General features: G+C 37.0%; 1 protein-coding gene across 7 annotated transcripts in view; it reads right to left on the reverse strand.

Annotated features, from left to right (window-relative positions):
* NAV3 (neuron navigator 3) overlaps window positions 1-14343 on the reverse strand; it is a 249998-nt gene that overhangs the window by 128868 nt on the left and 106787 nt on the right. For 6 of the 7 annotated variants that reach the window (XM_059846869.1, XM_059846870.1, XM_059846868.1 and 3 more), the window contains exons 6-7: window positions 8330-8398; window positions 5493-5632 (exon numbers count right to left, since the gene is read on the reverse strand). In XM_059846869.1, the coding sequence (XP_059702852.1) occupies window positions 5493-5632; window positions 8330-8398 (209 nt within the window). The remainder of the gene's footprint in view (window positions 1-5492; window positions 5633-8329; window positions 8399-14343) is intronic. The other variant, XM_059846871.1, reaches the window with a different exon arrangement.

Raw genomic sequence — 14343 nt, forward strand, 5'->3', positions numbered from 1 at the left:
TTCCATCTGCCCAGCTGTTTTTTTGTGTGCATCTCAGCCTGGTATGCAAATGCCACAGTGCTACATGGGTGACAAAGATGATGAAGGGACTGGAACCCCTCTCCCAGGCTGGGAGAGTTGGGCCAATTCAGCCTCCAAAAAAGATGACTGAGAGGGGACCTCACCAACCTATGCAAGTGTCTAGAGGGAGGGTGTGAAGTCAGGCTTTTCTCAGTGGTGCCAGCAATCAGGTAAGAGACAACAGGAAGACCCTGATGCACGTGAAGTTCCACCCGAATATGTGGAAGAACTCCTTTACTGTGTGGGTGACTGAGAACTGGAACAGATTGCCCAGAGAGGTTATGAAGTCTCCCTCACTGGAGATACTAAAAAAACATGTGGATGAACTCATGTTCAATGTGTTGTGAGATGACCCTGCTTGAGCAGGAGGGTTGGATCAGATTGGGGTCCCTTCCAACCTGACACATTCTGTGATTCTGTAGATGAGCTCATTCCACCTTCACCAAAAAAGGTTTCATTCAGCTCTGCCAAGTCCTGCGCTAAGCAAGAAAACTTTAACAGGTAAAGCTTGCTTCAGAGTATTTTTTGTGACAGGCTTACTTACAGCGTATTTCCCAGGCTCCAGCTTGCACCATGGAGCACCTTTGGTGGGCAGCTGCATATCTGATCCCTTGGGAGCAAGGCAGGAATTATGGCTGGGCCCCTGCTCTTGTCTAGAGAGCCTCAGATGCTGTAAGAGAGCCTGGGGCCAACCACAGCTGTTGAAAATTACTGCAGCCCTCAGGCTTTCTTTTTTTTTAATATAATTTATACCAGGAATCAGCCACAGGGCTGATAGCTCAAAAGTGGGTGTGCACTTGCACACATCTTGCCTTGCACTAAGCTAGCCCTAAATGCACAGGAGAATTGGAGTCTTAAGCTATTCCAATAGTTTTGCAGAAGAACAATTCACCATAAGAATATGCAAAGCTAATGCAGAATACATGTAACAATCTGTGAACAGCGTGATGCCACGACGTTCTGTTGTATTAGTTATGTTACATATTTATGGCTTCAGGCTATTAGTTTTACTACCAAAAAAAAAAAAAAGTGTAGAAAAGTGTTCTGATTAAAAAGAATGCCTGCCTTGCCATATTTCCAGCTGTATAATATTGAACTCATTGAGGGAAAAATGTAAAAAGAAGAGTATTTACTTTTTCAACAGTAGCTTGTTCTGCTACATATAATAGCAAAAAACGCAGGTTCCTGGACCCACTGATATTTGTTTGATCCCAATGTCACAAATCATAAACAGCAACAAAAAATAACAGACAATTTCAGCTTGTCATTAATCTTCAATTTAAAGAGCATCCTTAATATTCCTGCAAGGAATGTGAACTGCATGCCCTCAAGAAATATGACAACCTGTCTTTATGTTTAAAGATGTGGAATTGAAAGATCTATTCCCCCCCATCTCCAGCACAAATGCATTACTTGAAGCTGCACACAATTAACTGCTTTCTGTGTGTTCAATTGGGCTTGGCTTTAGCTGCTCATTACAAGAAACCTGTCCCCACCTTGTGGTGATTTTGAGACAGAGTGAACCCAGCCTATGAAAAGGATTTGTTATTTCTGTAAACTAAATTTTACAAGAAATCAGTCTTCTGTTTTGGGCTTAACCCCTTATTCCTGAGATGCAAGTCAGATTCTGGTGAAAACAGTTTTGCATTCTGCTTGAGAGCTCAGAGCTTCAGAGCTCAACCTCCACTGTAAAAGCACAGCCCGAACACAACATCCTCAGATGCTTAATGCAAAAAGAAAAACTTCTATCATAACACAGCAAGACCATGATGACCGACCCATTTCAAATCCACTTTTCATAGGCTGTTGAACAAATAAAGGACATGTGAAGAGTTGCACTTGTACCCGGTACATAGCCAACCTTCTTTGTCTTCTCATCTGTGACCCTAACTGTGTTCTGCGCTGCTGGAGAAGACAACCTCTTAACAACAGCTCCTCACTGCAGCAAAATTACTCATGATAATCTAAATATTCTGTAGCAGGCAAGTGTCCAGATTATCCACTTTTAGCCAGTCACTATAAAAAAGGTTAGTAGAAAATGTGAGTTGCAAAGGGTTGCTAGAAGAATGTTTGAAGGAATGGGAAGTCTATCTAGTGAGATTAAAAGAATTCAGCTTGTTCAACTCCCCCTTTGTAGCTGTCCATGAGAAAGTAGCTACCCCTTATCAGCACAAGAGGAGAACACCACCAGGGATAACTGGAAAAATAGTGGCACTAGAAGAAGCACTCACAAAATAGCTATAGATGTACATACTGGCCAGAGATGAACAATTTGCATCAGCATCATCACACCATAGAGTTCCAGAGCAGAGCTTCTCAGAGTTCATATGGGCAAAATAACTAAATACTGTTAAAACTGAGTTTGGAGAAAACAGAAACACCATTTTATATCACTAAATTATATATTTTATATCACTAAATTATATTGAAAAGCTGGAAATAGAACTCCATGACATAGAGACCTTCATCAGTGTTCCAATACACTGTTTCTAGGATCTAAGGGATAAAGATTTGTTTTAAAAATGTGTGAATTAGAACATTATTCCTTTGCTGTACTCAAAATGCAGTTTTTCTACCTTATTAGCAATCTGAACAATTACTTCACTTAAATAGTTTAATTTTCCTCATTTTATTTTTATCTTTATGTTATTAAATCAGAGGGAGATAAATGTGACATGTCTGAAAAGCATGCATGCTCTTTGAAATTGATCCGTGAGCTGCAAAGTCCGGCAAAAAAAAAAAAAAAAAAAGAAAGGGCAAAAAAAAAAAAAAGAAAAAGAGCAAAAGAAAAGGCATTGCTGTAAAGCTCCACAATCAAGTTTCAGTTAATGGCTTGTTTAATGTCCTGGTGCATTCTGTGTTTTAGACTCAACCAGATCTATACACAGTTGCTGGTGTGACACAATGGATCGGGTCTGTCGGTGAGAACTGCTCTGCTTCACAAAGAGCAAACCTGCATTTGCTCAGGGGAGCTAGGTTTCTTACTGAGTTCAACTTCTCCCTAAGCAATGTCCAAAGGAGATCACATTAATGAGAGACTAAATAATGGAATACTAAATAAGAGTATTTAGTATTCTATCACTTCTTTTGGATCACCTTCAGGTCTCCTTTAACTCTGTGACTACATATCCATTCCCCACTGTGAATGAGGGACCGTGTTATGCAGGAATGGATTGCAAGTACTACTTACAACTGGATTAAAACCAAAAAATCTTATGGTGTATATATTTTCTGAGGTCTCCTTATTGCACATACAGGAAGGTGTACAGCAGGGAACAGAACAACAGTGGTCTGTCCTTGAAGAGGTTTGATGGTCCCAATAGCAAACAGATATTTAATTAGCACAAGTCATCTCTTTGTTTTAGAAATTAGGGTATATGGACTGTGCATGTATTCAAAAAAAGCTGGTAAAATTATCTTGCTCCAAGCATCTGCATCAGAAATAAAAATTAAATAAAAGGTCTATTATTTGTGCTGCACTGTAGGAAAACAATCCGTTTCTTACTGTATAGTAGCAGTATTTTTTAAAAAGATGGGTTTTGCATTATTTTATATTATTACTATTGTAAAGGTTGAAGTTTGTTTCTAAACAAATTCTTCAAAAAGCTAAAGTTACAGAACATCCTAAAATACTTTTAAAAATATCAAAAAAGTACCTGTAATATTTAAAAATTAGTCACTATAGTAATTAATATTATACTAATAAGTATAAGTTTAAAATATAGCATGGTATGGTTGTTTTTCTGTTAAGGAAAAGTAGAGCACAGCATACTCAAATACAGGTTCTTTTGTTCTTTTAGGATATTATGAAAGAATTTCACTTTTCTACCCTTTCATTTGCAGCAGTCATTTTCTCTAAAGAACTTCTGCTTTATACTCTAAAAAAACCTTGTCTTTATCTTTGATTATCATGTAAAATTAATGTTTTTTCCTCCATTCTGCTGTTTTGATAGGAAAAGAAACCCACATGGAAACATATAAAATACAGTAGTCCGTAGATATGCACCACTAGTTCTTTTTCTGTAAAATGAATTTATTTACTTTACAAAAAAAATCCACCCCATATCCTCTTGCAAGCGGTGACTTCAGTAAAAACCTCATCAAGGTTCTCATTGTCTGCTGTAAAAAATGGGGAAGTAAAGAAATACATCATGCAAAAAGTCACATAAATGTACAATGCAATGCAAGCCTTAGCAGTCAAAAGACAGTTTCCAAGTAATGAGCTAAGAATATTATTATCTACATTCATGTCTCGCCTTGAATCATTTCATTCTCACGTATTTCAGTAGCAAACATGTCAACATTATGAAGCAATTCTAAAACCTAAACTGCTGTACATACCTTCACTCAAGTAGTCACATCTCCTGCTTCATAACTTCACTATTGTATTTGTGAATTATACAGTGTGTGCTCAGTTTTCACACTGATCTTTTTCTAGTTTTAGATTGGATGTCTTGACACAAACAACTCCTTGATAAAATAAAACCCACTACAGAACTACGTGAAACATTCTATCCTGATAGTAAAAATAAAGGAATAACTATTGAAAGGATGGTTTTATATCTTCAGATACAGCTAGGGGCAAAGCATGGTCATCAGAGTTTTGTAAAAAAAATCTGGATAGCTGCCTGTTGCTTGGATGAAGAACATTCATTGCATACTTGTTCCTCCCACAGACCCCAAGGATGCAAACGGGTACTATGTATATTGTATCATTTTCAACTCGCTTCTAACCCAGAGATATGAATAAAATGCTGTTCATTACACAAAGGGAAAAAGAAGGGGAGGAAGGGGATGGATTAGTTACACAACTCAGAAAGCTGCATTTCTGCATTATTCTTTTTGAGATAAAGCCTGAAAAGGCACATTTTCCAAGAAAACAGAGTCAGGGTGAGAGAAACAGAAAGACCCAGGGTATTCAGGTCATTGTCGCAATGGCTGCTCCAAATCCCTGCAAAACTTCATTTCACTTGCAATCCTTTATTCGGTATTAAACACACTAGGTCAGGTTCTGAAAGAATAGATACATGTAACATTCTGATGCAAATACAATGTTCTGATTCTTCTCCGTTAGAGGCTAAGATGCCAAGTCCCCTGAAAATGATGGCAGTATTCCTTTGGGTAAGAGAAGACTTTTATATGGAATAAAACTGCAGGCATCCAATAAGGATAAACTTTTACTTTTTAAAGTCACCCTGTGATATTTTCATCAAAGATTGATAAAATATGATTATAACATCTGAAAGTTTTTCAATCTGAACTTAAATCCCAACTGAAAGACAAGTCCTAATTCAGGCCCAATTCCTGTAGGTATTCCTTACCAAGTCTAAATATGACATTCTCTTCTTTGACCCTTGTGGAAGATTCTTTTTTTTTTTTTCCTCTTCTTGTGTGTTACTGGGAGTGTAAATTTAGTAACTTTAATCCCTTACCTTTTTCATTTCCGTTTGCATATTGTGGAGGCTTGTTTTTGTCAATGCTGTTAAAGCTCTGACTTCTCCGATTTAAATTGGAAGCTCCCTGGACTTTGGTACTGCTGCCTGCAGCTGGCACCCTTGAGGGTCCTGGAAGCCTGAAATGGTGAGAAAATCAGTGAGGAACCAGTGAGAAATCTGTTAATTTTATGTAATACAACATATAGCGGAGACAGTGTGCAAATATCAGATCACAATTTTAAACCAACTAAACCAAATGAATTCAGGAAGCAACAACAAACAGGAGGATTCAAATTAGTTAGACTCCACAAATGAAAATTTAAACTTATCCTTATGCACACAAAAGGGAAAAAAGATGCTTTCTAGAGTCACAAGACATGTAAGAAGATGCTTTGCATTTGCCATTAACATTGCTAAAACAGATTCACCCTAACAAATATTAAAGTGCAATATCAACCTTTACTAATACGTCACTTTTTGGAGAGGAAATATTAAAGAAATAGATTAACAAGCACAGCAATACATAGTTAAGAAATATTTTGTATCTCTTACTCTATTAAATTTTTCACAGTTGTGTTTAGCATAAAAGCTGACTTTTTAGCTGTCTTCAGTTATTTTTCAGAAAGCTATTGACTAAAACACTTCCTCCTTACTATTTTAAATGAAAAATATTGTAAAGACTTTTTTTATCTAGACGATTCACATGCATTTATATCTTTTAGATGGAAGTATATAATGTAGACTATACAGTTCATTTCTTAGTATTTGCTGCCACCATCTGAACCTTACTATGTGGCTATACTAAGGAAAAAAATGTAGATTCTTGCTGTTTCTGGCATGTGTAAGCCTGCATCTTTTTAAATTTGTTTTGTGCTGTCAGATTCCTTACTACATGCCTACTCCAAACTGTCTGAAGCACCTTTGTGGGCATCCCCACTGCTTACTAGGTTTTTTTTTTTAATTTAGATAAAATTAATTGCTCAAATCAGTTTTAGGCTTTTGCCATAGAAGAGCATCTCTCTTCTGCTTCTTGCTTCTTGGAATGATTTTAATAATGGCAGTGCAAATTCTACCAGACTTATCAAATTCTGTTTCACTTTATTATGAAAGAGCAGCATTAGAAGGAAGGGGAAAAAAAATCACATTACAAAAAAGTACGAAACATTTGATTTTTTCAAAACTTTTTTTGTTTGTTTAATGCACTAGCATACAGAAATGTTCAAATAATTTCATTTTCATTTGCAAACATATGTAAACAACTCCATAGTCTCTTTCTTCACCAGTTTAAACCTGAGAGAACTAATGCACTGGTTATTTTCAGGGCTGGTTCTGGCTGCCAGCCTGCCCTGCTAGTCTCGGTGCCGAGCCCAGAGCAGACTGTCTCTGCTCTGCAGCGCTGCGCGTGCTAACCTTTACCGTGACCCGTGAATTCGAGTGATCTTCTGTTCCCTGAAGAATGCACTAAAGCAAACTTAAAAATCCATTTGCTCCTTCTCATTACCCTAATTTGACAGGCAGTGAGAGCCCTGAGACCATTTGTCAAAGGTAATGACAAAAGCAATGAAAAGGCATGTGCAACACTAGAAACTCATCTGTTCTGTTAAAATACAAAATAGTTCTGCGTATATTCTGCATGCCAGAATTCAAGAACTTGCCACAATAAGCACATTATAGATGAGGTCATTTTCTCTACACACTTTCCAGTTTACCTCATCTGCTGACTTTCATAATTGAATTCAGGTTTTAAACTGCTCTTGCAGAATCATGTTAAGCAGCTAAGGAAATGCAAAGAAGAGCATAACAAATAAGGGACAAGTCACATACCTCTGAACAGGCTTCGGAAACACTGCCACAGATTTAAAGTATTAGACAGTAAGACTGTTAACTTTGACAGGTTGAATGTGGACAAGACAGGAGCATCAGCAATAAGGAAAACGAAGACCTATAAATGCAGGTGCAAAGCAACTGGACTGTGGTATAGCTCATTTCAACTTATCACCAGCAACACGCATTGTGTTAGTGTTCTATACTGCAAAACGCAATCTTTATTGGAGATTGGGCAACTTAGAGTTCATTGGTCTCACCAATGAACTGTAGGGCAAAGGTATAATTAATGAACGCATTAATTAACCCCCCTCAAAAAAGAAAAAAAAAAGCTAGAAAAAAGAGTAAGCTTTAGACCTCAGCTTCTTTCTTCTATAATCTGGCTTGTAGATTTTAGTGCTCATGGAAATGACAGACTAAAAGTACTGACAAAATCTGAAACAAGTCAGTTCTTACACACAGCTCTGTCAAATTCACTGCCAAAACAAAGCCTCTCATTCATGGGGACTGTGTGCAGGCTACTCTTGATGGAGCAGAAGTCTTGGAAGTCATTCTTTTTTTCTGCTCTATTTTGCTTCTGTGTAAACTTGACTCTGTGAACTCAGACTTTCAGGTGGGTTAACCATATATGCAAAACATCTAGTGGGAACTGGGGCAGACTCCCAAACTTCTTTTCACTCATGACTAAAGTCAGGAATTGAGCCAGAAAGTACAGAGCACTAAAATCACCAACTAATCCTTCACATCCAATATGTTACATGCAGAATACAAAGATGCAGGATACACAACAACCAGAAATATTGCTAATATATAGTAGAAATCAGCCAATTGGCCAAAAGCCAAAGAATACAAGGCTTTTCTGTGGCAAAGCTCATCATTCCAAAGCTTGCTCACATAACAAAAATTGCACATTGTTTAGTGTCTGCTTAAGTCCAAAGGATAAAATATCAATGGGCATATACTTGCTTGAGTATCACTAACAAGCAATAAATTAGAGATATTTAACTGACCTAGAAGCCTTTTTTTGACTGGTTGCAATTCCACTGTGATTAGACTGAGTTGCATATCTGGCTGTGAGACTGTATGAGAAGAAACAGAGAAATTGAATTAAAGAATTTTTTTGAATATGTATAGAAAGAACAGACTTACCAGCAATGATGAGTTAATGAATGCAAATCGAACATGGATAAAATATGCAAATTAACTGGCAACAATATGAAACAATGTAAACATGCAGATTTTTATGAGATGCAATGAACAGGTTATGAAATAATGGATATTTTTATAAAATGCCTCATTTGCTAGAAATTATCAATAGAAAAAACGTGCAATTTCCACAGTGACTGAATTCCTGAAGTTTAGCTCAATTCACACAGAATGTGAACTTCAAAACACTGCGCTGTTTTGTTTCCCATGAAATGCACTAAGCATCAATACACTCCTACTGGTCTCCTCAGCAACCTGACTGGATTCACAGTAGGGCTCTTAGGAACAGATTTGCTATACCAAATTCAATGTGGACTCAGAAAAAATCCCACTAAAGCAAGGTGACCCTCCTGACAGTAGAGCTATATGGAAGAAGCACCCTGTCACAATTTTTATTACTGTTACAGCACAGGTCATGTATGCAATGACCCAGGCAATGAAGCAGAGGCTGCATTAAGAAAGTCTTGGCATGTGCTTAGACTCACTGTGGAATTCATAGCAAAGTGCACCTTTGTCTATTAAGGCATCCAAGTAGCATTTCTGCAACAGAAAACATACTGTGCTATAGGGCTAAAAGCTGTATGTTGCTTTTGACACCCAACAACCTAGCATGATTAGACAGCAAATTATTTCCTCTAATCTTTTAGACATTTGCATAGGGGATATGTCAAATGTATGGCCAAGGTACAGCTTTCTGTTAGGTAATTTCAGTTTCACAGACAGGTGCATCCTTTGGCATTCCACACAGTCTAAGGCTGTAGAGAGGTGCCTAAGCCAGGTGCAACCACATCATCAAATTCCTTGAATTGTTAGAGAAGTGATGGAGAACTAAGGAAGCAGAAACACTGATAGTCACAGATTTCTTTTGTTTCTCAGAGTTCTGCATCTTCCAGCAATTCTTCTGAGTAGCAGCAGAAACCACAGTGCTCTAGTCCCAACTTTATAGACTAGGAGAACTTTTAAGAAGCACCTGGTGGTGTTGAGTCTACCAGAACAATGTTAAGCAATTTCTGCCAGTCCACTGAAGCAGCCAGACCCGAGTGTAAACCAGATGGGAGAAGCTGTCAGGTAAGAGAGGTGTTCCCTTCCTTAGCATTGCAGTGCTGAAAAGGGGTGAGAAGAAGGCACAAACCATGGGACAATGTGAGACTGGAATGAGATGCGAGATTATTGCTACTTTACTAAATTAAACCCGAACAAAGGGTTCAGAGCTGCCTCTGTTCCTTGCCAAAAAAATAGGCACATTTGCATATGATGAACATAAAAGTAAGAAGAGTACTTCAGTCTTAAGAGGGCAGAAAGGAATCATTCAATATGTAAAAGCAGCATTCAATTCTCTGACATATATCTTCAGAGTAATGCTGAAAAATTTCTATTTTATATGACCATAGCTTCTGTGGATATTATAGTATATAATATCACTTATAATAATATAATATATTACTTATAACAATACCAAAATAATTTCATAATAATCACACTTTATGCATTTTTATCTATCTAGTTTTTACAACATTGAATCATATTTCACTTACAGCTATATTTTTTAATAATGGCTGGACTTAAGATGCAAATGTGACATAGGTTGTTTTACTGAATTTGCTACATTTATGCCTGGCATAATAGTCCATCTTTTGATGAGATCTTTCTCTTATGTTTCTTTTTTCCAACATACTTAAAATGAGGGAATCTAGAAATGAATCGCTGTTTATCTGCGTTGACTAAAATAAGAGATTTGTGAGAAAAATTGGTGTCAAATAAAACCTTTGTGTATTTATGCTGTAAAAGGTGGAATGATACACAGTACAATCAACACAGAAAGTAAGATGGGAAAAAAGAGTGAGTAGGTTGCAGTACCTTAGTGTATCATAGCATTTCTACCTCAATACATTCAAGAGTAAACTGAAAGATCAAAACCCTTAATCTCAGTGTTGACAAACTAGCCCACATATTTCAAGAGCAATAAATACATAAAATACCTATCTGATAATGCTTGCTAGAATGTTTCCCTTCTGTGGCTGTTACTTGGGACTCTATCCACTAGCAAATTCATGAAACATCAGCCTGTAGACTACTTTCAAACTTTCCAGACAAGCTTGACAGGCACTGATGAAAGTGTCAATCTCAGTAAAACACAATTTGTAAAGCATGACTTCCACTGTGACTGATTAAATTTATTTTCCAAAGTAATGTGAAAAGAGAAAGGCAAAAAGAGAATTATATTCATAAAGCAGGTACATCAAGTTCTAATGACTTTAGGTTTTCCTTGTCAATTAGCTCTGGATGTGCTGAGCCCATGAAAGCTTTCCATGGATGCATGTCCCAGTTGCTGCCCTCGCTTTCATGGATGTGAACTGCAATGCTGTTTCAGACTAGACTTTAGCCTACCCACTCTTCTAAATGTATGAACAAATACTTACATACTGCCCTCTCTCCTACTGGGTAACTGCCAGTGAGGAAAAGAAAACTGTTTTTCTTAAAACAGTTATTTTTAATGCTTAAAAATCCACACCATGATATAGTAAGTGTGTGTCTGCAATAAGTCAGTAAATGGATCTTAACATATCAGACAGTACCAGTTTAATGCTACAGCATTCAAGACAAGGAAGGATTTACTTGTCAGAGGGTTGGAAAGGGGGATTTTTAAGGCTTCTTGTTCTCATCTGTTTAGTACCATTTCTCATGCTCTGCAAGACCCTTTGCACTGTTATAATACTCATATCAGCAATCATCTACACTATGTACACAGGAGCAGACATCATGCTAAACTCTCCTCCTCCAAATAACACATAGGGGAAGTGAAGTAAATGCTGTCCAAAACAGGGAAAATGGCATATAGGCACCTGAAATCTTAGAAATAATCTGGACTCTGCGAAAATAATATGGACTCTGTCTTCCTGGTGGAAGTCATCAATATTTTGTTTTACAAACCAGGGAAATACTAGTCAATAGAGCAGACATGAAATGGTGACAATTGGGAAATTTCATTTGCTGTGAGAAAATGGAATAAACATCCTGAGACTGCCCAGAAAGGCAGTTCAGCACAGAGGTAGCGGAGAAGAAAGGGCAGTGGTGTTGCTGAGCCTGAGGTGCTGATGGAGAGCCCCAGGTCTGTATTGTGCTGAGTGGCTGCAGGAACCAGGGCTCAGCATGGTGCCACGGGACCTGTGCACCATGTTCCATCAGGATGGGGAGCTGACAGGGGCCATTCATTTGCAGGCATGGCACAGTCACAACATGGTCCTAAAAGGTGTAGAAGAGACTAGGAAATCAATGTAGGCTACAATATTAAATGACTTTATGTGGCACTAGGGATAGGTCCTAGTGGTGGACTTGGCAGTGCTGGATAGCAGTAGGACCTGATGAACTTAGAGGTCTTTTCCAACCTAAATCATTCTATGATTCTATGCAGAAGGAAGGCAACAGATTGTTTGACACAGGACCAAACTACCAGAAACTCTATCTTGTTGCCATACAATATGTCAGAAAAAAAGCAGGCCCTTGAAAGTGGGTTAACTCATAAAGCTGAAGGATGAACCTTCTATAAACCTGAAAAGAGGTTTCAAGCTAAATATATTTTAACCTCCATCTTCAAAAAGTAACCCATGCAGTGACACCCTGAGTATCAAATACTTTTTATTAAGTCCTCCAAAGGATCAACAGGATCATGTTACATCACGCTGTCATTTTCCTATAAGGTTAGGAGTCACATGGTGGTTCTAAAATGCCAACTATGCGCTATGTTGAAATTAGAAAAAGGGGAAAGGTTTTGTAGAACATAATCAAACTCTTTCTTCCTTACTGGCATACTTGACTTTTAATATGCTCTTGATCTTACAAAGTGCATTTAGTCTCTAGTCTAAATGAGTTCCATAGCTGTTCAAGACTTTTGTATTAGAACAATTCTCTGGAAAAGACTAGTTTAAAAAGAATGCTTTTTTAATGTAAGTAAAAATTTGCCCAGAAGGTCTCAGTTGCCCTGTGCACCTATTTTTTTCAATTTTTTTAAATTAAATGAAAACAAAAAATCTTTCTTTATTTTTTTCCTATTTGGCTGCTCACAATCCTACTGGTTGAAAAGCACAAGAGATAACATTCTAAGGTATACCTGACTCCAAATTCCAAGTGTGCCTGGAAAGATGCCGCAGGAAACAAAAGTTTCCAAGCCCTCACCCTACCAAACAGCTTGGGCAGGTAGAAGATCCCTGAATCCCCAAATGTACTTTCAAGGAACACTGAGGAAGAAATCAAAAAACCCCTTGGTTTTCTGTACAAACAACATTTTTCAGACATTTCTTTTCCCTTTTTAGTCCAGCCTTGGTGAATTACCATATGACCATATCCATGTGTATGTATCCATATAACTACATATATCTATACCTATATCTATTTGTTTATTCATAGATAACTAAACATTAAATATTTATATTAATGTTATTAATGAATGCGTATTTTATAGATAGAGGTATATTATCTACAAATAGAGGTAAATATAAAAAAAAATAGATAAAAATAGAGATAAATATTATATATTTAACACATAAATACACTTTTTCTTTTTTTTTTATTCATAAGAGGAAATGTCTATGGCTCAGGCAGTTCTAGCTCATACCCTGTCATCTGTTCTAAATTATTTGGATTTTTCTCTTTTCCGCTCTTTGAACTTCTGGCATCTTATTCAAGCAGTTTGTGTCCAAATGATTCATGCTTGAAGGTACAAGTAAAGTTATGTTTTCAATATTTTCCTATTGTTCACAACTCATAAACCAAAATGCAGATAACCCAGTTTTGCATCAATATTTATGTTCCTGCAGAATACGGAGACTTTTAATTAGAAAGAATACAAAGAGTCCATAGCTTTTCTGCTTTGGTCTCAGTATTGTAGTACAGGTATTTTGTGGAATTTAATGACGAAGTACATGAACCACAACTTTAAAGAAACAAAATGGATATCTAGCAGTAACTAGATGTGTTGTGGTTGGGGACACTGTGCTACTTCACTACTGTGCTTAACCTAACCTGTAGCACAACTACAATGCCATCTTTTAAACCTCACTATTTTTCTCTGAACAAATTAGACAAGTGGATTACAGTGTGCTGCCAGAACTAGGATTAGGCCCATAGGGAGCAACTGTACAATTTTATGACCTTATCTCCATACCATTTATGATCTTATACTAGAACAGAATTATATCAGAGTACCTGCACAGAATCATATGCCACCATTCTACTTCATAGTTTGATACAATAAAACTGTAATAAAGCTTTTTCCTAGAGGAAATGGAAATGGAGGAGACAGAAATGCTGATGCTTTTACTTCTTCAAATCTATGCTAATGATCTCTTGAATCTTTGCATAGGTTTCCAGAAAGTCCACATTCGTAACACATCCTAACGTACGGTTGGGATTGCTATGAACCTTCAAAAAATTACCACATGGTTAACTGTTTCTATTGACAGTAGTAAAATACATTTGTAAGCATTTTGTACAGTCTTCCCATTGACTTTAAAATAGTAAAGAGCTTTGTAATATAAAGAAAATACAAAAGATTCTATCAGCACTTCAGCTATTTTCCCTTAAGTATTTTCAAAACACAAAATCCTGTAAGTCTGGTGAATTATAAATATTAAAAAACCCCTTTTTTTTCACTTCTATTTAATCTATTTTCCACAGGCAATGACTGCCAAACAGCGCTGCCTGGGCTTCTTTGGAATTTATATGGATTTTTATTTTGGAGCTTTTTTGGTAAATTCAGAGACAAAGTCATCTCCTTCACAGCAGCTTCCAACTGTAATGCTATTTCATTAACTGACACCTG

The sequence above is a fragment of the Haemorhous mexicanus genome, chromosome 5, assembly GCF_027477595.1.
Source record: "Haemorhous mexicanus isolate bHaeMex1 chromosome 5, bHaeMex1.pri, whole genome shotgun sequence".
NCBI classification, from domain to species: Eukaryota; Metazoa; Chordata; class Aves; order Passeriformes; family Fringillidae; genus Haemorhous; species Haemorhous mexicanus.